Source organism: Oryzias latipes, chromosome 14, assembly GCF_002234675.1.
Source record: "Oryzias latipes chromosome 14, ASM223467v1".
Lineage (NCBI taxonomy): Eukaryota > Metazoa > Chordata > Actinopteri > Beloniformes > Adrianichthyidae > Oryzias > Oryzias latipes.
The window spans coordinates 10,899,203-10,927,072 of record NC_019872.2 but is presented as its reverse complement, the minus strand read 5'-3'; the positions used below and the strand labels follow the sequence as shown (position 1 = coordinate 10,927,072).

At 39.4% G+C, this 27,870-nt stretch overlaps 4 protein-coding genes across 10 annotated transcripts; 2 read left to right on the top strand and 2 right to left on the bottom strand.

Moving 5' to 3' along the window:
* Window positions 1-1,959: 1,959 nt before the first annotated feature.
* mis18a (MIS18 kinetochore protein A) lies at window positions 1,960-8,258 on the bottom strand. Of its 2 annotated transcripts, XM_023962706.1 has the most exons (6): window positions 7,906-8,258; window positions 7,767-7,833; window positions 7,425-7,547; window positions 4,600-4,702; window positions 3,308-3,377; window positions 1,960-2,623 (listed from the first exon to the last, which is right to left on the bottom strand). In XM_023962706.1, the coding sequence occupies exons 1-5, from the start codon at window positions 8,147-8,149 to the stop codon at window positions 3,312-3,314; spliced, it is 603 nt and encodes a 200-aa protein (XP_023818474.1). In that variant the 5' UTR covers window positions 8,150-8,258; the 3' UTR covers window positions 1,960-2,623; window positions 3,308-3,311. The 2 variants fall into 2 exon arrangements, with proteins under 2 accessions (XP_023818474.1, XP_004076259.1); XM_004076211.4 differs by lacking the exon at window positions 3,308-3,377.
* Window positions 8,259-8,278: 20 nt separating this feature from the next.
* haus1 (HAUS augmin like complex subunit 1) lies at window positions 8,279-12,778 on the top strand. The gene is made up of 9 exons (XM_004076210.3): window positions 8,279-8,546; window positions 8,616-8,790; window positions 9,968-10,103; window positions 10,187-10,321; window positions 10,509-10,632; window positions 12,156-12,221; window positions 12,325-12,396; window positions 12,554-12,601; window positions 12,678-12,778. Exons 1-9 carry the CDS (start codon window positions 8,526-8,528, stop codon window positions 12,720-12,722), a joined length of 822 nt encoding a protein of 273 aa, XP_004076258.1. The 5' UTR covers window positions 8,279-8,525; the 3' UTR covers window positions 12,723-12,778.
* Window positions 12,779-19,073: 6,295 nt separating this feature from the next.
* On the top strand, window positions 19,074-23,509 carry eva1c (eva-1 homolog C). 5 transcript variants are annotated; one of them, XM_020708805.1, is made up of 9 exons: window positions 19,074-19,561; window positions 20,103-20,219; window positions 20,473-20,596; window positions 21,358-21,510; window positions 21,779-21,832; window positions 22,033-22,176; window positions 22,640-22,714; window positions 22,785-22,847; window positions 22,930-23,509. In XM_020708805.1, exons 2-9 carry the CDS (start codon window positions 20,148-20,150, stop codon window positions 23,298-23,300), a joined length of 1,056 nt encoding a protein of 351 aa, XP_020564464.1. In that variant the 5' UTR covers window positions 19,074-19,561; window positions 20,103-20,147; the 3' UTR covers window positions 23,301-23,509. The 5 variants fall into 5 exon arrangements, with proteins under 5 accessions (XP_020564464.1, XP_020564463.1, XP_020564462.1 ...); XM_020708803.2 differs by having other exon boundaries at window positions 19,088-19,561; window positions 20,103-20,296; window positions 22,643-22,714; XM_020708802.2 differs by having other exon boundaries at window positions 19,088-19,561; window positions 20,103-20,296.
* Window positions 23,510-24,972: 1,463 nt separating this feature from the next.
* Window positions 24,973-27,810, bottom strand: cfap298 (cilia and flagella associated protein 298). Of its 2 annotated transcripts, none has more exons than XM_011483328.3 (8): window positions 27,661-27,810; window positions 27,279-27,433; window positions 26,924-27,091; window positions 26,588-26,655; window positions 25,822-25,980; window positions 25,567-25,686; window positions 25,347-25,442; window positions 24,973-25,277 (listed from the first exon to the last, which is right to left on the bottom strand). In XM_011483328.3, exons 2-8 carry the CDS (start codon window positions 27,415-27,417, stop codon window positions 25,167-25,169), a joined length of 861 nt encoding a protein of 286 aa, XP_011481630.1. In that variant the 5' UTR covers window positions 27,418-27,433; window positions 27,661-27,810; the 3' UTR covers window positions 24,973-25,166. The 2 variants fall into 2 exon arrangements, with proteins under 2 accessions (XP_011481630.1, XP_004076257.1); XM_004076209.4 differs by having other exon boundaries at window positions 25,567-25,698; window positions 27,661-27,808.
* Window positions 27,811-27,870: the final 60 nt, after the last annotated feature.

Genomic DNA, 27,870 nt, shown 5'->3' with positions numbered 1-27,870 from the left:
GAGGCTTTGAGCACTCAGTGGGGACTAACTAGCCGGACATGCAGCTCAACCAATCACACCCGGATGAAGCTGATTAATTAAACTAGTAGGTTCAGAGCAGCTACAAAAGGAATCTCCCAAAGATTTAAGATCACACTGACTCCACAGATTACTTTAAATAATCTAACCCCATAAATGAAAGAAGTTGTCATCGAGTGAGACACAAAGATCTGAGGCTTCCTTATGAATTCGGATGTAAACATGAACACCCACACATGTGAAAAACACAGCAAAATTAACACCCACATCTATGAGTAAAGACAGTAATAGGTAAAGATGCAATAAGTTTGGAGCATTCACTGAAAAGAATCAGCCATCTAGAATAGTTAGGTGTGGCACTACTTGGAGGAAAAATAAACAAGCTGGGTGGGAAAGCAGAAAGAAAAAACAGTGATTCAAATTGTCATTTTTGAAAAAAATACAGGAGACAAGTGCTTCTTGTTGTTGCTTTCAGTTAAAAAAGAAAAATCAGAGATGAAAAAAATTCCAAATGTAGGTTTCCCAAACCATATTTTCTAAGTTGCCACACAGGTGGCACTCCTAAAGATATATTTTCCCAAAAATAAAAAAGATCAGCAATCAAATCAAAGAGCAGCGTTCAGCCTATAGGATCTCAGTGTCTGAGGTAGCAGCAGCATCAGTCCAAGCAACCATTGGTCTGTTGTTTCATTCGGCAAAGGCTGTAATTGGCTGCCAGCGTGTCGAAGCTTCATTGACTCCATGGCAACATTGCTTCCTTATTGCTTAGGGAAGGTGAAAAAGGAGGGAAAAAGGGGAGGCGACTTTCACTCAGACTCTTACCGCTGCATTATTCATCCTTTGTCCCCGAGAGCTTGTCGGATGAGAGTAGATGCCCTGAGTGATGTGTGCGCGCATGTTTCTATGTTTGTCTTGGTCTGGGTGCCAGTGATTGGTTCAGGCATGAGGGTTGAATGGGGTGAAACCGGTGCAATAATTACACCAAACGGTGTAATACATCCAGCAACAACATGCCTATATATAAATGTGCTGCTTGAGCTGGGAGAGCAGTCAGTGAGCCAGCAGACAGGGGGATTCTTGTGACAGATACCTGATACCCCCCTCAATTCATAATCAAAAACATATTTTTTCAAAATTAATTCTGATTTGGGGTGTTCGTTTACACATCTGGACAACAGATGGCATTGGTGTTACTGTATGCAGACACCTCCTCAGGAGGGAGTCTGACACCTACACCACTAAAAACAACAAGTACCACGCGGGTTTGTTTGTTGTTGTTTTTACTCCCAAACAACAGCAGAGGGTGGGGAGAGAAGGCGGGAAAGGGGAGGAGGATGAGACAAAGGGTGGAGTTAGAGCTGGAGAAAAACATCCTGCGGAGATTAGGGGTTTTGGGGAGGGGGTGTTCATTCAGAACTCCTCCTCTGCGTGGGGGATAACTTCAACTGACAGGCGTTTTGGCCAGTGAGCGGGCCGACTGCTCCTCCAGCGCTCAAAGCGATGACGAGATGGCAACAGGCACTCTCGGCGTAGCACATGCTCTCAGTTGCCATCGCAACCTGCCCTTGGATACAGCGTGCTGGTTGGCCATCCTCGACTGTTGTTGTTCTGTGAGGCTGATGAAACCTCGTGGGTGAGGGCGGGCGAGCGGTACAGCACTGAGCTGCTTCGGCGTTTATGGTAGAAAAGTGTTGCTAGGCACATTAGAGGTCATTTAGTAAACAAACATTGAGGTATTAATATTTAATCATCCCTGCCACCCCTGGAGTTAACCTTTTAACTCTAGAATCCAAGAGGAAGTTTTACTTGGAAAGCATAGCAGGATGAGATGATCCCTAAAAATCTCTGCAAAAAAGAACACTTTAAAAAGATTATGTTGATAGCTCGGATTGTTTTTTTGTATAAATACAAAGACGATACTTTGTCGATGGTTTGAAAAAATTTTTTATTATGGAACAGGTGACACTTTATTACGTAAAAATACATGAAATCACACAAAAAAGAAATGATACAATTGCCTTTTTTTTTTTAAACAGAAAATAATATTTCAGCCACCCCAAAATAACATGTTCTTTGGGATTTCAGCAAATTTGAATTTGCTTTAATGGGAAAATTCCACACTATCCGTTGAAAAGACATAAGAGAAGAAGAAGTGTGTGTGGCCGCGAAGTGAAAGATCAATACTGCACTGTGCTGAGTGTGCAGCCTGCATGATGAAATCCTGCACAAATAAACATTCTTCCCGTGGCACACATACAAAGACCCACAGAGACGGCGGTGCCACGAGAGGCGAGCTGGCAAGATGATTGATTACGAGTGCCGGCAGTCTTTGTTTCAGCAGTTGTACTTGGGACGAGAGCAAGGTGAGGCTGTGGAACAAAATGTACCCATGAAGGAATGAGGTGGAATTTCAGGTGGGAAGGAATAATGTAAACCATACAGGACAAAGAGCTCAAACACAGGAACTGTGCGTTAACACGTGGACAAACACGGTCTCTGATAAGCGGGCGGGCATCCATCAGTGTCAGGCCTCATCACATCCATCCTGAAGGCCACCTTCGATCTCCTCCAGCCTCTGCGCCATAGACACCACCAGCATTTTCATCTGAAAGGAACGTGGGGGTCAGGCGGGAGAGTTTGCGAGTGGGGGAAAAAAAAAAGTAGAAGAGAAATGAGTAGAAAGTGAGGATGAAGGAGTCACAGTGGGAAAGAGATGAAGGGAGGCGTGGACAGGTGGGAGCAGCAGGAAGCTGTTAGAAAAGGGAGAAGGAGTAATTAGAGAAGGGAGTTAGTGAGAGGGAACGGTAAAACTAAGAGAGGAGATGGTCAAAGATGGGTGGATTTTCTATTGGGTGGGGCTCTGGACTGGGGGGGTGCAGATCATAGCAAGTATCCACAGTTTAGATCGACAGAATCCATTAACTACAGCAGCAGAGGAGATTAAAAAACAACAATAAATTACAGCTAAAGAGAAAAAGAAAACAGTTAAAGGCGAGAACAACATCACACTATTTAAAGAATAAGCTCTAGATGATGAATGGGAAAAACTGTAAAGGTTAACATGTGCAAGAAAGATTTGACATGTAATGGATCTAATGTGTTTTAATGTTTAAACCCAAGTTCCACAGTGATGGTTTTCCCTTAATAAAACATTGCTGACTCTAAAGCTAACACTTATCCATCTTAATTAGTAAAATATGACTCATATGTATGTTTATAGACCTAAAAAGATTGTTTTTAATTCAGTAAATTAAATGGGTGTGAAACTACCGGTTTTTGAATTCCTGACCTGGTCAAACATTAACATAATCCTGTTGCAGTGCACCGATGGTCGACAGTGAATTATGGTGATAAATCTCCTAAAATGACATTTAGTGGGCAATCATCAGATAAATTGCCAGCCTATCCAGACAGACAGTAAACACAATCAATAGTAAACTGGGTACAGGGTTAATCTAGTTTCAGAGCAGCACAGATTACACTGTGAAGACCTAAAGTGGTTTGTTTTTTATGTATTTGTTTAGGTCAACACACATTTTTTTAATGATTCAATTAGTCATGTCACTACTTTAGGCCTTTAAATTCATCATAAACACAACTCTGTTCTGCTGCTTGGATGAATGTTATATTTATCTGTGAATGCCTCAACAGCAGAACAGGTTTTTTTTTTTGCTTTCTAGATCAAACTTTGTGATAAGAAAGTTTGATATACTTGAGCTGTCATATTAATCAATTAGGTTTGATTCATTAAAGCAGCTGTGTTTAACCACAAGGACACCTGATGATACAAAAACATGTTTTCCCACCAACAGAGATGCCTCAACATGAACCCTTTCGCATCTATTGTCCCTGGTGCAAGAGTGTGGGTGAGGTGTTCCTGCCCTTTATCGCCACCTACTGGCCAAATGCCGCCTCGAAATGTTTTCTAAACAAAGGGTGATTAAGATGAACAGTTCATTTCATCTATGCAGCCGAAAATACAGCATAGTGACAAAGAAAATAGAATCTAAACAAATATATGAGTATATTATTCAAACGATAAAGTATTTCAATATTATTATACAATCAGTTATAGGGAGAAAAAAATGTGGTAATAAAAAATAGCTAGTTTCTCAGGAGTTCAGTTTATAAATATTGAATTAAAAAAATCTGTTTGCAGGAAATGACATGGAGACATGAGGTAATGTCTCGCATAGGGGTCTGCTCGCATCACCAGTGAGAGTTTTCTGGAACTAAGCTGATGTCATTCCTGCTGTAGTACAACCTGTACATGTCTAACACACAACAGAGACAACCTAAAGCAACCAAATCTCTGTCAGTACATCACACTGGTTCCTGATGCTACCAACACCTACAAGCACCCCTAATAAGTTACATTTATTCTGGGGATCTTTTTCCTACTTAATTTGACGACAACTATAAAATAAATTAAATCAGTTACGAAACGGTGACAAATACTTTGTTGAAAACATAAAGATAGTCATGCTTTAAAACTAAATATTTTGAAAAAAATTCAGACAAAACACACTACCTAAGAAAAACAGAGGAGCCAGACAAAGAAAAGCTGCAGCACTTATTTACCTCTGATAGCTGTTGTTCAACAAAGCCCCTGTATTCCAGCGTAACTGGTTTCTCATCTGAGCCCTCTGCTGCCATCATCTGGTTTGCAGAGCCGAGCACATAGCTGAAAAATGGATCATAATATAATGTAGCAAACTATGCATTCTAGACTCTTCTTGAGCAAAGAAATTCCTACAACAGCTTGTTGATGGCATTTATTTTAGTTTTAAAATATGTTTTTGTAAAAGTTTTTTTTAAGTTATTAAAAAAGGTTCTATACAACCCTATATTCAATCATTTTGCTTATTCTGTTTGAACAAAAATGTTTTTTTTACAAATAATTTATATTATTTGTAAATTCTTTGTAGAAAGTGAGGAGAGATTGTAAGTTCTGCTATAATTTCTATTATTTACACAATAGTCACACTATACAATATTACTATACTAGTTTTGAAATTATGTACATCTAAAAAAGGTCATACTGAAAAGAAAGATTTTCTTAGTAGATGCATATCATTTAAAAGTTCCACTTAAGTCATCTTTTGATCTATTTAAAAATAAAAAAACTGATCATAATGCCATTTTTAGCCATAATCCAAAAACTTGTGTTGTTTTCTAAGATGTAGTTTCTGCAGAGCAGCAGGAGTCATCAGAAATTCACCTATGAGTTGAGGGCGGGACTGTTGGCACAGAATTAGCCTGCCCTGGGGGGTATTCCAGAAAGCAGGTTATGCTAGCTCCCGCAGTAAGTTTGAGGCTAAAGAAGTGTACAACCACCGCTTTCGGTTCCAAAAACAGAGGTATGTTTCATGGTATGCTTAGTTCCCATAGCAACTCATGCTCTTAACATAACCTGGTCTGGAGCAGGTTTAGTTGAAGGTTAGTTTGTTTTCAGAGAGGTGAAGGAGCATTGAGTGTCCATTTGAAGATGATTTAGTGGATGAAGAAGCTCGGATAATACTTTTTCCACCATGAGAGGGTGATAAGACCACGTATGGATGTTGGAAAGATAAACTTTTTTACTTTGATCCAACTTAATTATTTGCTTCTGTTAAGATAAATCAATTCTTTTTAGTTTTGCCATCTTAAAAATAACACGTAGTTATCAGACATTTATTTTACTTTAAATTAATTCAATTAAGTAGGTGTAACTTTGGTGCTGCTGTTAGATCGGCACCGCAAAGAATTGTGGGATACCATTCCTTTTGCCTGTCTGGACGGATTTGGGTTCAAGTGTGGCTTTTTGACCAAATGTGTTTAATTGTTTAGCTGTTTTACTGTGTTTTGCCGAGTGACTCGTCCCGTTATAGTTAATTCTTTCTGCACCATGAGTGAGAGGGAGGGAGAGGATGATGAGTTTATATACCACCCCTACTGTGTATAAGTGTAAGGATAAATTCAGAGACATGTTATATTGTTTAAAGATAATAATCTGTTTTGTTTCATTCATTTTATCGTCATAAAAATGAGTATATCTGCAGGCTCAAATTTAGACATATGAAGGTTCAAGAATTACAATAAATAAAGATGGAAAAACTTTAATTGAATTGGAGTAATAAGACATTTAGTTAGATAAATATGTAAATTTGAGTTCTAAAAAAATATTGAGTTGGATAGACGTAAGAAATTAGGTTGAATACATTTTACTCAATTACTTGTTACAATTGAATTCATTTAAGCTGGATAAGTTATATATATATATATATGCGTCACAATGAAAATAAGATCAGAAACTCGTGCGTTTATTTAGTCTGTTCTTTTTCTCCAAGCAGAAACTCTCTTTTACTGATGCAGCTGTGTTACTTGTACTCTTCATACGCCGTCATTTTAATCTCAGACTCCTTCTCACTGAAGTATAGCGCTCTCTTTATTTCTCCACGCATTTCCATGGTAACTTCAGAAATCGGCGATCCATTGAGAATGTCTTTATGTACTTGCTGTGCATGTGCATTAACCCAGGGTTACCAAGTTGAGCGTAATTACGCCAACTCATATCCTGTCTTTTGGAACCGACATACCCAGAGTAAGCAAGTTCAGGCGGATTTCAGCCAGAGTTCAGGCTTAAAGTCAGGGTAGTTTAAACATCCTTTCTGGAATACCCCCCTGACTTCCCATCATCCCTTTGTTGACACTCTCCTTAGCTTCCAGCCCCTCACACCGCCAACCCAACATGATGCAACAAAAATGGCTTACAATACTGGCGCCATCCAGTGGAACAGTAATCCTCAGAAATGCCATTTTAAGCCTAACTTTCTTAATAAATTTCCTCCATCATCAGTAAAATGTAACAATAAACTGTTTAATACACAATTTTAAGAAAATAATTTAGATGAAATAAAGCTCTGATTGTAACCTGAGATAAAAACGTGTAGCCCATAACATTTGAAGCCATTATAATGGCTGGGATTTCAAAATGTTATAGTTTGGAGTTTAAAAAAAGTTTTATCTACTAAACAGAATGTTTTTAAGGAAGTTTTTAAACAGTTGTAAATAGCTTAATTACTCAAATGGTGATTTTCAAGAGGATGCTTAGTTATAAATCAAACTTCTTTAAATTACAATTTTTATTTAACTGCAGCACAGCTGTAACGAGTGAAACGCATTTATAACAGTCACAAACTACATTCATTGATTTATTCAGCATTTAATATGTGCTCCAAAGCTAACTGATGTCTGCGTCTATAAGGTTTTAAAGTATTTTTGAAATTCTAACATTAGGAAGTGTTTTATTGGATAATCTAACACAGCATTGTGTTCATTTAAAATTGATAAGACTGTCTTCTTCTGCAACAAACATCTTACATGTCACATAAATAAAAACATACCTACCTGGAATCAGAAATTACCTGTCAATGTCTGCTACGTTGAAACAGAACGTAAACCTTTTGTGGTCCAGCTGTTTGGGAGTGGAAGTGAAAACCATGCCAAGAACAACGTGACAACCCCGACAGATGAGATCTAGAGTTATACTGTACATAATCATGGGGAAAACAGGCACAGAATGCCAAAAATTAAAATTAAGCAAAATCAAATTACAAATAACTAACCAAAATAATATAGCAATTCTAGGTTGGTTTACCTTGTTATAAATAAGTGCAGATAGTTGACTATGAAGGGTTTTAAAGGTGCCATATTTTGAAAAAACTAAAATATTAACAATTAACATGTAGAGCCTGTTTTGGTCTTACCAGAGGGAACGCTTTCCTACTTCTAACAGACGATGCTCTTTTCCAACTTGAACGTTGTCGGTAACTCCTGTGATAAAAACATTAAGCATGTTAACTGCAGAGGTAAAACACCGATTTTCTATCCTAATCATTGACATACGTTTCAGTTTTATCTGGTTTTCTTCGTATTCACTTCCGTCCCATGAAAGTGAATCCCCAACAGGCAGCCTACACTTGGCACAGATGAAGACAACGGGTCCGTCATAACCGTCGTCTTCCTCCTCCGCATGGTTATCGTGACCGAAAAGAATTTCTTTAGCAGTGGAGGAGTCCAGACTGCCACCTTCAAATGTCTTATTGAGAAATTTTTGATAGCACCAGTTCGTTTTTGGCCGAGACGCCATTACGGCTGATTTATCCTGTTTTTTTTTCTTCTTTTACAAAATGTTTTGAACCTCCCGCCTTAGAGTCAAAGTATCGCGACAACAAAGGGGGCACTTCCGTTTCCCAGATTATTACAAACAACACGGTGTATTTTTTTTCTACATTTTTTTCTGGTGTTTATTCAACAAATATAAATAATTTATTTGAATTCTGAACACATTTCTTTACAAAATGTCATGGGCAAATATACAAAGCGTTTGCGTCGATATTTATCCGCCCTCTCATTGGTTGAAAACCAGGAAGTTTTCACCCGGTGGGCGAAACGGCGGTCTTTGAGTTGGTCAAAACTGCAATTCTTTTAAGTTAATCTAAAAAGTTTTTTGTATCTTCTTCAATATGTGTGAAAAGATAAAAAAGGTAATTTCAAGAGTTGTGCGAATTGAAATGAATGCGTTGAGATGTTAGTTTGTTTTGTTTGTGTCGCAGGTTAACAACTGGCTCGCCTCAGTGTTTGGTGATCAGCCGGTGCCACAGTTTGAGGTCAATTCAAGAGTAATGGACATATTGTACCAACTTACAGAGACCAGCGAAGCTCGATGCAGTGACACCGCTTTGCTTATAGAAGATCTCAAACAGAAAACTTCAGAGTATCAGACTGAGGGTGAGTGGCAGTAAATTATCGTTCTGTGATGTAATTAAAATCCACACACTGCATGTATAGACTGAAAGCAATAGATAATACAAAGTGTTCGAGTTGTTGCAGCGCTTTTCAAGAACAAATGAATGACCATCTTTATTCAAACAACGGAATAATAAAAGCTCTCAATCAGGAAAACATATTGTCAATAAAGTACATGGGCAGATTTGACCATACATTTATTTTTTTATTATTAGATTTCTTTGTTTATGACTTCATAAAAATAAGCTGATCTTGATTTGATCCCATAGAATGAAACTTTTATATACAGAATGGCAACACGGCCCATGTGAGGGAGTGGCCAGGGATAGGCTCCAGCAACCCAGTGTGCCACATCCGACCTACTGCGGTGAAGTTAGTTTTAGGTTGGATATTCGGCAGACATTCAGCACTAATCTCCAGTGAGGTCTCTTAGGGACCGTCAACAAATTAACAAGTGCATGAGATGGAGAAGATTCCCTGTTGATTAGCCTTGTCGTTAAGAAGATTGTACCACAGGCCATAACTTCACCACTAAAGCACTTTTGGGAAAAATGCAGCTCTGAATAATATTAGATATTACATCAATAAAGGAACATGTCTATTGTTGTTACAGCTAAAATGGGACTGACAGAAGTGTTGTGATTTTATTTTATTTTTTGGGCCACAAAGCAAATCTTTAAAGTAACATCTACGCGATATTGAAGTACTTTAGCACTTTAGCACTTAGTCTTGTGTGTTGTTGGTGTTTTGTCTTTGACATGCAGCCAGCAGTCACAGTGCTCTCATCTCGGAGAACCAAGAAGTATTTTTGGCGCAAAGTACGAGGTTAGATTAAGAGTTGGATTACAGAGTTGGAGTACAGAAGTTGGATTTGTCAAAACAATCAAACTTTCTTTGGTGGCATTTTTCTAAACACAACATTATTGCATCCTGTATCAGACAGTTGCACAAACTGGAACAATCCTTTTTGCCTTACAAATTGAGCTTTTCAAACTGAGGGTGTCCTGACCATTGTTCATTGCAGATAAGGCAAAGACTTCATAAAATCCTGTTTAAATAGTTGAGAATCAAAAATCACTTTAGGGACAGTTTTTTTAACTTTTTATTATTGTTTTGCCACTTAGAACATTTCTCTAAACTAATGTGTTCATCCACCCAGCTATTTACCTGCAGGATGTTCTCCTAGAAGGGGTTGGTCTCTCTCCCACAAGCTTGTCAAAACCAGCTGCCGACTACGTGTCTGCTTTAGTGGACAGTGCCATGGTGCTGGGAGTAAGAGACACATCACTGGGAAGGTAAAGTCCTCCAAAGTTTTTGTTATTTGCATCAGCTCTATGAAGAGTATCATAAAGTATGGCTAATTTATTGTCTTGTGTAGTTTTATGCCAGCAATCAACAGCCTCACCAATGAACTGCTGGAAGCAGAGAAGTCTAATATAAGACTCGAGAGGGAACTCGGAGCTCTCAGAAAGACACTTGGTTCCACTCTGGTGCTACGGGCGGACTTGCAAGAGTGAGAGCAGATTTTTTGCACATCAATATTCAGATTAGTTTGCAAACAAACAACGCATAGTAAGATTAGTTTGAATTAATAAAATGGTGAATATGCAAAATCATAGCCACCGGTAATTTAAATGTTTGCTTACTATTCAAAAATTCAACGTTTTAGGTTTTCTGACATGCGTGTCTTCCTTCTCCAGGGATATTGACAGCACTGCTAAATCACAAGCAGTGGAGGGCTCTAAAGCAGAAGAAAGGCTGCTCACCATGGACTTTGTGGCGGCAAAGACCGCAGAGCTTACTATCAAATTGAAGAGATCTGAGGTTTGTTGTAGTGTCCTCCAAAAATATAATTAAAATTCTCATCCAAAAATCAACTAATAAATTCAACAGTATGTTAAGACGTAAATGAAAAAAAGATGCAATTTAAGTTTCATGCTCCCACACTAGATTTATCATTTCCTGGAAGAAAAGTTTTGAAATGTTTCCTAAGTTGTGGCTGAATTCCCTCACTACTTTTTGCACTGTTTAGGGCATTCGCCATTTTATCCGGTAGTCCAAATCTAAAAAATCCAAAATTGCAGTACCCTAGAAATTTCCCAGAAGTTTCTGTGAAAAAGTAGTGTGCATTGATGCTGCTCGGATTAACAAATATAGACCACAATGCATTGCGTTTGATCAATTTGTCATTTGAAAAATGACATTGTTTTTATTATCAGAACTCAAAACAGTCTGTGAAATGTTCATATTTAATAGGTTGATACTTCGGCAAATGGGTGACATATTTAGCGTTTAAAAAAAAAAAGTTGTGAGCATGTTTCTGAATTGCGTTAAAATCCAGGCCACTGGATGGTCCTTCACTATATATTCTTTTAGGGGTTATAGAAGGCAGCGTGTGAATTGGCATACAGTCCTAGTTTTGAAGTTGAAGACTTTTTGCTAACCAAGTCCAGATGACATTTTAAAACCTTGTTCTGCTATAGAACAATTCTGGGGGAATCAGTCTTCTTAGATATATTTCTAATCGTTAAATATGACATTTGCCTCATTTGCCGTATGACGACACACATGTCTTTTTTATTTGTTTTTTCATTTTTAAATAAAGTTAACGATCAAAATATATTATTTATTGCAGGCTGCGTTTATACATGACACCAAGTGTGACTTCTTTTTTTTTAATTTTTTTTGTTTAGCTGGACTACTTTTAACACTTAAAATAAGCTGGATATTTATTTAAAGAATTACATCAAAAATGCACAGATGAATGTTTTCTTTACCTCTTCTTAAAGCTACTTCTCTGAAGTTAAGAGACATTTTGTTTTTGTTTTTTGTTTGTTTATTCTTGCATTTTGACTATGAGTGTCTTCTGTAATCTTTTTATTACAATGAAAGGAAAGTAAACTGTAGGATCTTTCTGTTTTCAATTTTGGAGAATATGATTGGGCATTACTAAGCCAATATAAGTAAAATCCTTTCTAAAAAATCATACAGTTTTTGTGGATTATTTAAGAGGCTAAAGCTGAAATCCTTTGTTTAATAAATTAGTTTTAATTTAAGGAAATAGAACTTTAATTGATGCCACGATGGGGAGAATGAAAATTTGATTAAAATATATTTTGTAAACGATACAGTTCACCTCAATTTAATCCCATTCAATTCAACACAACATCCTTTTTTTTCAGTTTTTTTTTTTAATCTAGCATGTTGACTCGAGTATTGAACTTGAATCCTGTGTTTGAGGCCAGAGATATGATTCAGTGTTTAAAAGTGATATTAACATTTCTCAGAGACCAGATTATAAAAATATATTTTTATGGTTTTTTGTCGTTCTTGTGCCAAACCTCCAGGCTGAGCTCACATCCAGGAACATGGATAAGTCTATCACCCACCAGGCCATTGTACAGCTGGCCGAGGTACGTTGTTCCTCCCACATACATCCCATTTGTTGCTACAGCAACAAACGACTTGCATTGTCTGTTTTAGGATCTGAAACATCTCTTATTTATCTCTCCACAGGAAGTCGGTACCCTGAATACAGAAATAATCCCCTTGAGAAAAAAACTGGAGTCATACCTGGACCTCAGCCCAGTATGTTTTATTTTAGTTTGTTTCAGAATTTTCAATCAATTTCCTGCAAAATAAAGTACAATTACTTTTTTATGTCTTGTTTTCTGAAAAATGTAGTTTTAGTTACTGGCATTTTCTTCCAAGTGTTTTGAATATGGTTCAAATTGACTGTTCACAGAGCCCGTCTCTGGCACAAGTGAAAATAGAAGAAGCAAAAAGAGAACTGGTGAGTGTCTGGCATGGCACTTCGGTTATAACGCAGGTGTGATTTCTAACTCTTTGTTTTGTTTCTTTAATTACAGGCTGCAATTGATTCGCAACTTGAGGAAAATTTGAATTTCAGTTGAGGATGTGTCAAATGTCAAAATTATTAAAAATAAACCTTTCCCCTTTTAAAGTCCCACTCCTGTCATTTTCCGATTTGTTTTAAGTGTGTCCAGTGGTAATTTAATTAGTATTATGGCTTTTTAAGGAAACGCTGAGTTGTGGGCGGGACCATTGGCGCGGAGCAACCCCGCCCCTCCTTCCCGTCATCCATCTGTTTACCTGCTCTCCCACTAGCTTTCAGCCCTCACACCGACAACCTAGCACTACAAGTGCACCAAAAAGGGCGAGCAATATCAGAGCTATCCAGACGTACAGTTTGAGCTAGGACAAGGAAAACAAAAACATACATGGATCTAGTCGTCTGCAAGTGAATGTATCAGAATGGAGCAGATCGGGGATCTGGTGACCCGCTTAGTGAGTTTTCTACGTAACGGTATGATCACATTCACAACGATTTGGACAAAGAAATATATTAAAAAAAATCAAATTTTAATTTAATCCTCTTAATACATCAGTGATGAAAGTCTTCCGGGAATTCCCGGAAATCCGGGTTTTTGAGCAAACCGAACGTACTTTCCGGGAAATAAAGACCTGATCTCTACGGACAAATCGCTTTCCGGATTAAAAAATGGTCTGAAATCAGCTAATTTTAGCTTTATTTTCTATATTTCTCCGCAGATCGCTTCCTCTATGGTCGTGGCCATCTCTTGTCTTCCCGGCCTAATTGACCAATGACGGGACGTTTTAGTTGCTTTCGGATGCGTCGATGGGTCTGATTGGCTCTGTCTGCACCACGTGGTCAGCGTGACTTGCTTCCCTAGAGACCAAAACTGGCGGACCCACGCTAAACTTTCACAAACACATCTGAAGAGTTTGCGATCAAATTTGTGTTAAAATAATGGCAGGCATCGTCATTATTTAGCGTGGTCACGACCTCAGTTGTGAGAAGACGATAAAAAACAAATTGAAGTGGTCTTGGCTGGAAAAAAAAGATTTTTAAGGTAGTGTAGGTCAAATACTTTTTTGTGTAAAATAATCTCAAAACCACATTTTGAAATAATTTCAATTTTAGTTTTGAGTTTCAGTTTTTATTTTGAATACATTTCTTTATCTAATTTATTTGTATTTCCTAATTACCATGATTTAGTTCAGTATAGTTGACATTAATTATAAGTATTTGATGGTTTGGACCCGCACTCCCTTAAAAAATAATGTTTACAATGTTTAGCTTAGTTTGTATGTTTGTTTTGATATTTCCCAGATTACTTAGTATTGGTGTTAAAGAATTGATGTATTATGTTATAGAATTAAAGTTTAAAGCAGATCCCATATTTTGATGTAATTATAGTTTGAGAAAACAGTGCAAGTGGATGTTGTACATCAGTCATTTCTAAAGCAGAAATAATGTATAAATAACTGAGGTATTTTCATAGAATATCATAGTTACTGGTGTTCTTTTTGCCATTTGGGGCTTTGATGTTACTATATTTTAGCAATTGTATGTTTTGCAGCTTTAAGGAAAAGCATAGATTGTAGGATTGTGTTACTTTGAGCAATTTTCCAAATTCTTTTTTGGGACCAGCAAGTCCTTAATGGAGAGTCAAACTAGGGGTTTGAATGACAAATCATGATGCTCCAATTAGTCTTAGTTTCTTGATAAAGAAGTGAATAACTAGCTGCCAGAATGCACCAGAATGCATCTAAGACCACGTATTTTTCCAAAATTTCGCTCTGTGCCCGCCATATCGCTCAAAGAAAAGTTCAGGGATTTTTTCCTTACCTGACTTTCATCACTGTACATGTCCTTCATGCAGAAAACACTACAAGAACATGTCAAAAACACAATTTTCATCAGTGTTGGTCTTGAAACATTTTAATCAAATGTTTCAGGAGACAATGTCTGCCATTTCTTTCGATGATAATAGAGGTGTCTGGAAATAAAAATCGAATCTTTTAATTAAAAATAACACGATAGACTATATACATATTTGTGTGGTCATCACATTGATCAAAGTTTGTCTAATTTTTGTCGCTGCATGTCTAAATGCAATGTTGGCAGTGATTTTTGTCAACTGAATGTGTACCATACATCCTTTTTTTTATTAGTACATTAAAGGTCAATTAGTTCAAACTGACTTTGCCTGTCACGTTTTCCATTTTCAGTGTAAGTCAGGCTCTTTCCCTCCCTTGGTTGAAATTTTTGGATCTCTTATTCCTGTTTGCTACAAGTTTCTTCAACAGTAATCAACTGTTTTGTCTGCTGGTCACTTGATAGATGCTGTTCTACGAAATCCCTTTTTAGACTTTAAAGGTTTTTTTGGGGGGGGTTTCAGACATGTTTTGGGCTTTGTGAAGCCACATGTCTATGTAAAAAAAAAAAAAAAAAAAAGTAAAAAAAGCAAGGGTGTTGACTTTTACAGCAAAACTTTCTCTAGCTTTTGACAGGGCCATGTGAAAAGAGTTCTAAATCCTCTCCCAGGATGCCTGAAGCTAATTCACACTGAGAACAGAATCAACTTGTCCCGTCTCTATGCAAAACACCAACCCAAAGTTTCTCCTCTCTGTCCCTGGAGCTAAGCATAAAGACCTCAGCAGTCTGGCCTGCTCTGTAGTCTTACATGGATATCGGCCCGTTTCCATGGAGCGGGTGACGGATCTGGCCTGGACAGCAGTTTTCCCTGTGGGGCTCCCGACTTCATTGAAAGCCACCATGCGAGGCGGGTATCAATAGTTTAAAAAAAAAAAGCATTTGTTCAAAAATCCAGACATTTAATGGGTAGGTTTGTACTTTTTATACCTAAATACAAACTACAATGCATAAAACCACCAATAAACACAGCTCCTTGTTTTGTTTTGTTTTTTAATACTAATAGTTTTTGCTGTAAAATATCAGCTTGAAATTTTTTTTCCTGAAAAACCATGATCAACCCTAAATTTTCCTTTAAATGCATTATGTTTTTTGATGCTTAAACAAAGCCTTTGCGAACATTGCTTCTCAGCTCCGTTGCATCTTTTGTTCCAAATTCTTGTGGTTTCTGATTGACCATATCTTGATAAAGTACTGTTTAAATTCAGATCAGCGAATCCTCCTTCTCATGGGCATCAGCAGAGCATGGTGGAAAGATGCAGTGTTTCTTGACTCAAAGATTAAAGCAAAATCTTTTATTTCCAGTGATTCTTTCTGAAAATTTGTGTCCCTTTGAGTCATGATGCTAACCCTCATCTTCTCTTTCTTTAACCCTTGTGTTGTCTTAACATTTCCTTTTAAAACTTAGGATTTTATGATTTTTTCTAAAAAGACTCTGTCATTAGGAAAAGTGATACTTTGTTTACTTCTGAGGTGTACACCATAAGGCACAAAGATTGTCTTATAGGTCATTTTTGACGCCTTATATTTGATCACCAAATATTCAAGTTCAAAGGCCACAGACAAACTCTCTTTACTTTCATACCTTTATACTTTTTTTATACTTTATTTATCCCACAATGGGGAAAGTCTTCTCTGCATTTTGACCCATCCCCTGGGGAGGAGCGGTGAGCTGCAGACTAGCCGCGCTTGGGGGGCGACAGCTGACTGGGGAGAGCGGGGAATCGTTCCACCAACCCTTCGGTTGTTTGGAGACCTGCTCTACCGCCTGAGCTAAACTGCCGCCCAAACATACCACCAACATACCTGATCCACCGGAGGCTGGAGCTGGGTCAGCCAAAAAGGAAAAGATGCCAGAACTGCCCTTCAAAGAAGAACCACAAGACACAGGGTGTAAAGCAACAGTTAGTTATGTTGTGTTGGAGAAAAAAAGGTTTTTATAATTCACTTCCTAAAAAATAATAAACAATAATCTGTTAACAAGGATTGTTAACCGTTTTTTTTTTTCATTTCAATGTAATTAATGCAGAAGTAATTACTTCAAATTGATATAATAGCAATAATAACCTCTATTGTGTAAAATACAGCTTATGACAGTTGGTTTGTTTTGTGTAACAATGCTCACTGGTGATCATCTTTTTTATTTAAAAAAAAAAAATCTGATAATGGCTGCAGGGCAGCACAGTTGTTAGTGCTCTCTCCTACAGGGAGGAGGCCCTGCTTCGAATCCCAGCTGGGACCTTTCCGTGTGGAGTTAGCGTGTTCTCCTTGAGAAAAACATGTTTCATGTGTTAATTTGTTTTTTAAAGTGAGGGATAGGCAACTCCAGGCCTCGAGTGCCCGCATTCCTGCATGTTTTCCAACATACACTGCTCTGCTCTGGCATGCTCTAGTTGGCTGGACACACCTGCCAATCCCTGCTCAAAATTGTCCCTAGGTCTGAGTGTAGAAGTAATTGAGAGCCCTGTGAAAGGCTCCAGTGACCCCATGACCCCAAAAGGGACATGACAATGAATGTATGGATAATATGATGAAAAATGAAATAGCTTGAGTTAATTAATAAGTAAGTAACAGGTTGTTTCATCATGCTCAATCGATTTTAGATTTAAAATTCAACTGAGCTGCTTTATTTGGGGTGGGCCATTTTTTTTAAATTGTCGTGTCTAACAGCTGAGCAAGCAAATCAGGCTGAAAACCTCTTGTGTTGGACATATTTTACTGTTACAATTGGGATTTCTGGATCTTCAGTTAAGTGAAGTGTTAATTTGTATAAACCCCTTTTGAGTTTGAGGCTAAGCTTTATTTATGATAATTATGCTTGTTTGGATTATTGGTTGGACCGGACGGAAAAGGAAAAGAGAGGGAGAGAGTGGGATGTTAGAGATGGGAGGTCAGGCGTTAAGATTGGAGAAACTTATCTCACAGGGCGCACCAACTAAAATTAAGTTATGCACACAGACAAGTACAAGCAAGATTAACATAACCAATATTCTTTGAGAGGGGTGTGAAAACATTACCCGTGCCCATATTTGTGCAAAAGTAAATAAGCAGGTGGGTTGAATGAATGTATGCTTCTTAGAGTGTAGCTTGATCAGATTGAATGGTCCAGCAAAGGCAGAAGGCCCGACACCCCACAGCCCAGAGCCAGCGGCAGACACTGCAGCAGCCCAGCCAATCAAGGCACCCAAGAGCCCCCCCTGTCAGACAAAGCCTCACATGCACCGGACCCCGACAACGGAGGAGTAGGAGGAACAGCGAGCATGCAGAGGCAAAGCCCCCCCCCAAAGCCAACCCACCCCAAGGCACTCGATTCCCAGATCCAGTGCCCCAACCACATGAACTGAGTGGCACCTATAGGTGAGTGGCTTGCCACCACCCCGGAGTCCTGAACCCCCACCCCCAGAAGCAGGCCGGGACCACCCATTGCCAGCTCTCACTTTACACCCGGGCAACCAGCCCCACCGAGGACAAACCAAGGGAAGGGGCAGAAACCGACTGCCTGACTAGGAAGGCGGACACTGGCGACCACCAGTTGCTGTGAGCAACAATGGAAAAACTGGGGTGCCTTGGTGTGCCCAAAAAAGGGCCCCTCCTCGCTACTCGGTGGATATGGTCCACTCAGCTAAGATGTTGTTGACTCCCTCACCACATGGAAAAAGATCTGCAAGATCAGGGACACAGGAACCCCCAGGACGCCACCAATGCCCCAGGAGCAGCCCACAGCCCACCCGACCCGGTCTAGGGGATGGGTGACAGGGAACCATGTGACCATCCCCTTCTCGCTGTGTGTGTATGTGTGTGTGTGTGTACTACAAAGGTTTAATTAAAAATGGTGGACTGCAGCGATGCAGACTCCTCCATTCTTCGGCTGAATTTGATCGCCCAAACGTGTCCACTACAGGTTCCTACGTGAGTGCATTTGTTCATGTTGATGTTATGTCTGTAGTGTAAGCATTAAGAGGGGGAGCAATTAAGATTGGTGGTTGCTTTCACCAATGATCCCCAGGTTTCTAAAGTGAATAAAGCCTGACTACAGGGGTCCTTTTTAGTTGTAATTTATTTGTTTCCTTAATTGATAATCGTGTCTTGTTTCTTCCCCAGATTGATATTTGTGTCTTTACATATTTATTTTTACTTTATTTAAAAAAAAAAGTATTGTAATTTTTTGTGTGTGTAACTACCAACTCCCAGGCTTCCCAGCATTGTGTTGCGTGTGCGGGTGGGTCATTTCTGACCCCCAAGACAAAGGATGTAAACAGAATGTTGTGAGGCAAAGGTTAAATTCAATTTTAGAAGTTCAAGCAAAATCTTTGTGACCCTGTGTCTGTGAGCAAAATAAAATAAAAAAAAAAGAAAATACACATTTAATTTTTGTGAGACTAATTCAGCTCAGAAAAATAAAATGAATTTTTTTTGGAACGTGACTTTTTGGGGGTAAGTCTGAAAAGAAAGGAGGAAACACAAACACACCAATCAGTGCATCCGTCCTGTTCCCTTTAGAATAGTTTCTCGTGCCACGCCCACTCTGAAATCCCCACTCACTCTCACTGCGAGTCTCTTTTTAGTTTGCACATGGATCCATTCACAAATCTACAAATGTTTTTTTTGTTGAGCGCGCAGACACCGCGGGGTGGTGATCGGTGGATGGATCAGCGCGCGTGCGGCCGATCAGCTCCCTGACGCTTCTGATCAACTTGTTGCGCAGCTGCTATTATTTCTGACCTGCCCTGTGGTCCACCGCTGCTGCAGAACCACGCTCTCGTGGAGTGACATGATCGGAGCGCCGTGGAAAGCGCTTCACCTTCTCCATAAAGGATAGTGTCAACGTGGATTGATTTTATCGAGCCTTTTTACTATGACAGAAGGGACGGGGGATGCGAGTCATGATGAGCTGGACGCGTCCTTGTCCCGGACCGGACTGGATCCGCAGCCTCCTCTGCCTCACTTTACTCCTATGGACCAGGCGCGTCACCGGTCTCTCTGACTTTTCAAGTAAGGGGATGATGATTGAAAGGACACCACTGTTGCACAACTCGGTTATATCACAGTGATAGTGAAAGGAAAAGCCCCTCCAGGCACAATGCAGAGCTCTTTCATCACAGCATAATCACATTCACTGACTTTGCCGCAATGAGTGATCAAATTGGGTGAAAGCCAGTTACTGTAATTTGCCACCCAGGAAGAGAAGATTCAGTTAGAGAGCTCTTTAAAAGCTTTTGGAGAAACATGAGACCCCTCTCAAGCTCTGAAAAGGTCAAATGCTCTGACCTCCTTTGACTGATTGAAGTTCTCATTCAGATTTATGGATGTTTGTACGCTCAATCTTTATTGGTTTAGCAATTAATAGAATAAATCAGTGCTTAATCTATAAAATCAATTTTGGTTAGTGAATCGGATCGTTCAAAATGAACAAATATCAACTTTGAATCATATTAAACCTGCATGTGAATTTTAAATGAAGCAATTCTCCCATCTACTTACAAAAAAGAAAGTATTTCTTTTCCTGAATAAGACCCACCCCTGTGTGTGACAGACTACCTGTCCAGGATCCTCACCAGCCACTCTGCCCACGCCTGTGATGGGACGCCCCTGCGGCTCCACTGCCCTCGCCATTCCACCATCTCCATCCAGTCAGCCTTCTATGGGAGCGGTGAGGTGTGGCCGTGTAGAGTAGAGCCTCCGCTCAGACACCACAACCACAGCTGTGCAGCTTTCACTGCTCTACAGGTGCATTTGAAAAACATTTGTCACCTTATGAAACTTTCACAGACAGAAGGATACAGGAGCAAGTGGCTTTAAAGCACAGAGCTTTTGATTTATATATTATAACAGGGGGTGCATTGTTAATTTTTAAGCACTTTTTAACTGACTGACTAACTTTACCCTCTGTATTTGTTGTGCAGAAGCTCTTGTCAGAGTGTCAGAGCCACAGAGACTGTCAACTGCCTGTAAATCATCTGCTGTTTGGGAAGGACCCCTGCCCAGGCACCACCAAATACCTCCATGTGGAATACAAGTGTAAACCTGGTACTTTAGACCTCACTTTTTAAAGACCCACTCTTGTGGTTGTTTTCTGATTATGGAGAACACGCACACACACAGACACACATATTGTGAGCTTAACATTGCATTTCTTTATTCAAATTGTTGTGAATCAGGAGCAGTGTGAATGCAGTTTGAAAAAGATTGTAGGTGTGATGTAGAAAATACAAAATACTAAGCTCCCTGCTCCATTCCGATGCATCCACTTGTAGACGACTAGATCCATGTACGTCTTTGTTTTCCTTGTCAGAGCTGACATCTGATTCAAACTGCACGGCTGGATAGCTCCCATATTGTTTGCCGTTTTTTGTGACTCATAATGTCAGGTTTGGGATGTGAGAGGCTGTAAGCTAGCAATAGAGCGTTTAAACAAATGGACTTACTCCTCACTAACAGCTCTGCCAACTTCTAAGAGGGAAATTTCTGATGTACTACTGATGCTTTGCAGAAACTGTGTCCTAGAGACTGACGCAGATTTGGGAAATAAATGCATAATCATAATTAGAGGCCAATGGGAGTGCTTATAAAAGTGGGATTTTAAATAAATTAACTTGTTTTGCATTATTTATCTAAGTGCACAACACTTTGTGTCTTGGTATAAAAGGTGCTATAAAGATTGATGTGACTGCTGTGCCAGTTTTACCATCAATTTCTCCAACTGATTCTCCAGAGATTAAGCAAAAAAACTTCTACAAAAAAATCTTGACAACTGGCTCTTTAATTTAGCAATTTTTCTTTTCACTTAGCTGAACACAAAAGACTGTTGGTATGTGAGGGAGAGACCATGCTCCTGCACTGCAAGCCTCCCAGGGTGCTGAACATCTACGCAGCTGTCTACGGCAGACGTCTGGGTCAGACGGACACCTGCCCCTCTCACCTCTCAAGACCACCGCCATTTGGTGAGTCACCGAGAAGTCTCATGTGGAATCGGGTTAAACCGCTCCAAAGAAAGATAAGCACTGACAGCACCGTCTGTAAGGAATGCTGCTAACACAAATACCCTCCTGCACTTGGAGTGAATGAAAATATTCATCATTTTTTGCAGAGAATGTGGAAAATATATGCCAAAATAGCAGTTTTCTTGCTTTTTTAATGCACTGGAACAACAGTATCATCAATTGCTGATGCATTCCTTTCAAATTACTGAGTACATCTGTGCTTTTTCAGCTAAAAGTATAAGAAGAGGAGGAAATATTGTATTATTGTCAAGCCAAACCCTAGGTAATTTATGCCTTAGACAAATTATACCATTGAGATCCTATTTGAACTACATGCACACATTATTTAACATTGTTGGGTTAAAAAATAAAAGGTTAGGGAAAAAAGGGGATCAACTTTTTTTTTAAGCAGCATCAAAGCCACAGTGAATGAAGGAATCACACACTGATGCAGTTTCCTTTTGTATTTGCTCTCCTTGACAGAGTGCTTGAACCATGAGGCCCTGCACAAGGTGTCAAAGTCCTGCTATGGCAAACAAAAGTGCGCCGTTACCGTCGGCAACCAGACCTTCAGGGATCCTTGCTTTCCAGGAACCAGGAAGTACCTTACTGTGCTCTATTCTTGTGGTGGGACCCTACTCTGCTTCCTCATTCTTAAATTGTTATCACAGGGCGATACTTTCGAGAAGGACTTCAAAATAAGAGCAGACTCCCACAATGTTATGATTGGCTTACGTCATCCAGGCTTTTTGTTTTGGCCTTTTTTTCATTATGCCACAGTTGTTCCTTCCAACATGAAGTCTTATCTGCCGGTCCCAGCTGCTCTTGTTCCTTCACACCCAAAAACACAGCAGCAGGAAATGATAGGCTGTAAGCTCTGACTTCTACAGAAACCCGGAGTGAAAGCACTGAATGTGCTGCTCACTCTGGCAGTTAGAGCTCTATTTAAAGCAAAACAATGCACTAACTTCTCAGGGCAGGTTATTAATATCCCAGAATGAGTATTCCTGATTTGAGATTCCATTGTAGGCCCATTTTGGGCGTGGGAGGCAAATGTGGAACCATAAAAACCTACTGTTTCTCCTTCCAGCAGTTCCACAGACTTTATTAAAGGAGGCAGATCCAAGCTTTTTAAGTTCCACCACCTTTCCTACAACAACAAAAGGTAATTCTGCTATTCTGTCTGGATCAGGAATGTTTTACAGCAAACCTGTAAGGTCCTGTTTCTTCTGCAGATCTGGAGGATCCTGGAGGAGCAATGATGAGCAACTCCCTCCTAACTTACACCTACATCAGAGGTAAAGCCATTCAGAGGGAAGTTTGCATCCTCCCACACATGTGGAAAATGTGACCCTTTTGGCGTCCTCCTTTGCTGCACAGAGCACCCAGAAATGGCAGCTCTGCTCTTCACCTCCAGTGTGTGCATCGGCCTTCTCTTCACGCTGCTGGTTCTGTCGGTGCGTGTGACCTGCAGAGGGCGACAGCTCAGAGGTCACCCAGTCACGACAAACAAGCCTGGAAGCCAGGCTGTCTCCTGTGAGGACCATGAGGAAGATGATGGAGCTGAAAAAGAAGATGACACGGTCACCGAGGGTTCTTTACTTTCCGCCGCAGAAAGGACGGCCATATACGGTTGGGAAGACGTGACTTATGTGAGCGAAGCAGCTGAAATGGCTGAGAGGATTGAGCGCCGAGAGATGATAATTCAAGAGATTTGGATGAACTCTTACCTGAACGGCAGCTCCTGTTAATCCCATCAATTTTATAGATTATTACGGGATAATCCACAGCATGTCATGGGTTCACACCACAAAAAACGTTTTACTTTGTAAAGGATTTCTCATTTTCATAAAGACTGTAAATTATTTTGTAATTAATCAACAAAGTTGCATAAAGTTGGAATAAGTTGCTAGAATATTGTATTATGTAAAGGGTAATTAAAAATATTGATTTAAATAGATCCCTAAGGTTGTGTTGACTACAACATCATATTAGGGACCACCATAAAAAAAAAACACATCAGAAAAAAGTTGTTAATTATGAGAAAAAAGTCCAAATTTGATGAGATTAAAGTCCTAAAATTATAGAGAAAAAAATCTAAACTTTATTAGAAATGAGAAAATCATGTCATCTCGATGCTCTCTTGCTGATTAAAGAGTTATAAAAGTCAAGGTTAAATTAAATTGATTTAAATATAAATATTTAATGAAAAACACAAAAGAACAAAAAATGTAAAGTACAAATATATATGAAAATTATAAGGAAAAATTGATTCCAAAAATTATGAGAAAGTTTGAGAAACTTTTGCAAGAATAAATGTGTACAATCATGAGAAAAAAAACCAATTTACAAGTTAAAAATGCTATTTAAAATAAAAAGATTAAATAAAAGGTTAAAATAAGGTTAAATAAAAGGTTAAATTCACTTTTCAAAGACAACAGAAAAAACCTGTTTCATTTATGTCAATACATGAAACACTGCTTATGACATCACACTGCTCAGGAATTTCACTGGGGACCTGAACCAGAACACTTATGGGGGACCTTTCTGTGTGGAGTCTGGATGTTGTCCCCGTGCATGCGTTGGTTTTCTCCCGGGACTCCAGGCTCCCACCGTCCAAAAACATGCTTCATAGGTTAATTGGTTACTCCAAATTGTCCCTAGGTGTGAGTGTGCATGGGTGTGTGTTTTGTGGCCCTGCGACAGACTGGCGACCTGTCCAGGACGTCCCCTGCCTATGCCCACAAGTGGCCGGGATAGGCTCCAGCAGCCCCGTGTCCCCGAAAGGGACAAAACAGGAATTAGAAGATGGATGGATAGTATTTTCCATTTGGGTCAAACAAAAATTTAATTTTTAATTTAAAACTACAATTGGCCATAAAATTTGTGACAAACGAGAGCAGGAATTGTTTAGCAAATGCGATCCTATCAGTTAAACAAATCTCTTCTTTTCCCCTAAAAGATGTGATAAAACTGGCAAATGCAATCTCACCCAACTCTTTAAAAAAAATAAAAATAAAAGTGTAATTGTTGAAAAACTGTTTGGGTCCGATCCGGCTGCAAATGCATCTTTTGCAGCGTGTTCAAACAGATCCATTTTTTTTTTTGGTTGGACAATGGAAGTTAAAATACAATTATTTATGTCATAGACCTTTAGTAGTATTTCATCTGCAAACTACACATCCCTCTTTACTGTGCAGATTTGTTACATTTCCCCTAATGTTTATACCCTAATGTGCTTGGGAAGTCAGATGCTCAGCTTGCTCACGGTTTTCCTCCCTCCACTACCACTATGAGGCAACTTCCTGAACCAGATCTGATCTGACTTTAACATAAGTTATTTTGTGAAACAAAGAAAGGAAGGGCATGACATCCATGATCCAGCATTCTAAGAGGTACCAAATTGCATCGGGTTAAAACAAATACATTAGAATCTATTTATTTATTTATTACACATAGTAAAAATGTCATTCTGCAACAAGATAGATGAGAAGGAAATAAATCAATTTCACCACAAATAACAGCAAAATGAAACAGATTTCTAACCACAATAAGGCACAATACCCAGCTGCATCCAAAGCTGTTGAAATTGGGTCACAATACTGTAGCTGTGGGCGTCATCTTGGCCCCCATTTGATATTAGTGAGGCCTTGAAACTGCCGCTTGAGCGCTTGTCTGTCTGCCCACTCTGAGTCCAGGTGGCTGTCATCATTCGCTTCTTCTAGTTTCTAAAAAAAGTAGAGAGGAGAGTTTGAATACAGCACGAGCAGCAACATACTGTAGAAGGTGTAATTCACCTTAAGTTCTTCCTGCCTTCTGTAGTAATGCTTCATCATCTCTTTCTGCTGCTCGTTCGTGACTAAAGGTTCTCTAGCTGGTGGCCCATGTCCTTTCTGAAATCAAAATGAACAAAGGTAATAATATTCCTAAAAGTCACTACAGCAACATAAAGAAAAAAAACATTGAGAAGCTAAATGTTTTCAATAAATAATAGAAATGCTTTGGAGTTATTCAAACCTTTTGGACTTTGACCACAAGCTTTGTCTTTTCATTTTTGCCGATGTAATCCTGCAGTTTTTTCCCTCTTTGTAACTCTTTGGCAGCCCACCACAGCTGGCATTCATCCTTGGTGATAACCTGCTGAGATGCCTAAAGAGTTGACTTTTGGAAATATTTACCTTTTACTATAACAAGAACAAAAGCATTTCCTTGTAACAACCAGGCAATAACTGACAAGCCAGTTTTCGACTAAAATTCAATCGTATATTTCACCTGAGTCCCTGACAGATCTTCTAGGTCCTCAAACTCCATCCTTATGGGGTCATAAGGAGGTAAGCCCATGGGGTACACAATGGTGACTGCACCCCTCAGCTGATCCAGTGCTTCCTTTACCATCTCCATGGTGACACACACGTTAGCGGGAATTTGCTTCTGCAAGATCAGGAGAATATCATGAATGATCATCTTGTCTTGCTAAGAAGTTATGAGATTTTAAAGAACCACTCTGATGAAATTGCGTTTTTAACATGTTCTCGTGCCATTTTTTTGATGGTGAAGGACATATATTGAGAAAATTAAGGTTAAATTCTGACTATTATTAAAAAAAACTGCTTGCCGTTTTTGTTGCACTGGTAATGTTATGTTGGGGATAAGATGAGCTGTAAGCTAGCCGGAGAGCATGTACACCAGGGGTATCAAACTCCAGGCCTTAGGGGTTGGACTCCAGAAATCCTGTGTCATCTGCTGCTGATAACCTGGATCAGGTGTGTCAGTGCCAATAAGGAACTTCAATGGTAGGTTGGTTGGAAAACCCTCAAGCCTGGATTCTGACACCCCGATGTAAACAGAGAGCTCTCAACAAAGGAGAGGCGGGAATTTCTAATGAACTACTGCTACTCTGCAGACGCCATGTCCTCGGAAATGACACAGGTTTTTAGATTTAGGCTAAAAACAGCATAATCCTATTTAAAGACCACAGGGAACGCTTTTAAAATAGATCAAAAGATGATCGTAGTGGGTTTATCAGGTGAAGACTTACATTTGAGATGAGTGCTTTAGCTTCCTCCACTGTCTTCATCAACACCTCCTTCATCTTATCATTAGGAGCTTGAGGGGCAAGATTGTTGAAGTTAGCAAAGGATGTTACAACACTCAAAAAAGAAATTAAATATGCTTGGAAAATGTTAGTAGAATTTTTCAGGGTTGAATTTCAATCATGAACATTAGCTACTACTCCTATATACCGTAGTTGGTTTATCATAAATATAAATTGTTTTGCATATAATTGTTATTGAACAATAGAGCTACTGTGGACCCCCAATTTTCCTAAAAAAAGAAAGAGAGCACTGGATGTAATCTAAAGAGTGATTCTCACCATGTCCATTTCTTCTCCCAATCTCATCCTTTTTGAATACTGCCCCTCCACTGGGCATGCACTGGTCTTCCCATTCATCCCTCAGGTTCAGCTCCTCAATCTGCTCCACTGTCAGTTCCTGCATGTTGGGTGGCAGCATGATGCCATGATCTGCAAGCTCTGAGATCTCTGAGGATGAACACAAGAACATTGTTTGGATCAAATGCAGAGTCAGACACACCCACATCTGCTATTGTACGAAACTCCAGAGAAAAGACAACCATAGAGTGCGAGTAAAAAATATATATATTTATACCTTGGAGTTGCTGCACAAGCTAACATACTTGGTATATATTTGCTCTGAGGTGTTTTTTACCTGAACATAGTCTCTCCACCTTCAGTCTTCCATTGTAAATGGCAGTAATTTGCTGGATGACGGTTTCCAGAGGCGCCTGCGCAGTGGTATTGAAAAGAAACTGGCTTTCTTGTCCGCGTTTCACGTGCAGCTGCACCATCCTCACAAACGAACCCCTACAGAAAGACGTTTCCAAACAAATGTCTTATTAGAAATGAACTCAGTGTGTTTGGGTCAGATGAGAGCGATTGTATTCAGAAAAGCTGGGTAACCATGGCAACAGGGAAGCACAGACACTTCCAGAAAGAACGAAGCTAATACTAGCATTCAGCTAACCAGGGTTAGTAGCAGAGATTCCAAGGCTAAGATTCAAATGATTCACTGAAAAAAAAGAAAAACTTACCCAGGAAAAAGAAATTAACAAATAAATATTTCTGTACCTATCAGACCAGAGTTACACCGGTAATTAAAATCAGTGCAAACATTTTTTTTAACTGTCCGCTGATCTGTGCTGATCCTTCTTCTTCCTTTAGGGGAGATCCACTCAGCACAAGATTAGCTTCGCAGCACCCTCTAAAGGGGTATAGTGGTATTGCAGGACTGCAGTTAAAAC

What these genes read in the sequence shown, in the direction of transcription:
- eva1c (XM_020708802.2), top strand. Translation starts at nt 19,444, where the DNA reads ATGCGAGTCATGATGAGCTGGACGCGTCCTTGTCCCGGACCGGACTGG. An exon ending in ATTGTCAAGCCAAACCCTAG is followed by an intron (nt 21,833 to 22,032) that starts GTAATTTATGCC and finishes TCTCCTTGACAG; the next exon opens with AGTGCTTGAACCATGAGGCC. An exon ending in AACTTACACCTACATCAGAG is followed by an intron (nt 22,848 to 22,929) that starts GTAAAGCCATTC and finishes TTTGCTGCACAG; the next exon opens with AGCACCCAGAAATGGCAGCT.
- cfap298 (XM_004076209.4), bottom strand. Translation starts at nt 27,417, where the DNA reads ATGGTGCAGCTGCACGTGAAACGCGGACAAGAAAGCCAGTTTCTTTTC. An exon ending in TGGGAGAAGAAATGGACATG is followed by an intron (nt 26,656 to 26,923) that starts GTGAGAATCACT and finishes TTGCCCCTCAAG; the next exon opens with CTCCTAATGATAAGATGAAG. An exon ending in TTGTGGTCAAAGTCCAAAAG is followed by an intron (nt 25,443 to 25,566) that starts GTTTGAATAACT and finishes TTTTGATTTCAG; the next exon opens with AAAGGACATGGGCCACCAGC.
- haus1 (XM_004076210.3), top strand. Translation starts at nt 8,526, where the DNA reads ATGTGTGAAAAGATAAAAAAG. An exon ending in AGAGACACATCACTGGGAAG is followed by an intron (nt 10,104 to 10,186) that starts GTAAAGTCCTCC and finishes TGTCTTGTGTAG; the next exon opens with TTTTATGCCAGCAATCAACA. An exon ending in AAGAAGCAAAAAGAGAACTG is followed by an intron (nt 12,602 to 12,677) that starts GTGAGTGTCTGG and finishes CTTTAATTACAG; the next exon opens with GCTGCAATTGATTCGCAACT.
- mis18a (XM_004076211.4), bottom strand. Translation starts at nt 8,149, where the DNA reads ATGGCGTCTCGGCCAAAAACGAACTGGTGCTATCAAAAATTTCTCAAT. An exon ending in AAACCAGATAAAACTGAAAC is followed by an intron (nt 7,834 to 7,905) that starts GTATGTCAATGA and finishes TTTTTATCACAG; the next exon opens with GAGTTACCGACAACGTTCAA. An exon ending in GTAGGAAAGCGTTCCCTCTG is followed by an intron (nt 7,548 to 7,766) that starts GTAAGACCAAAA and finishes GATTATGTACAG; the next exon opens with TATAACTCTAGATCTCATCT.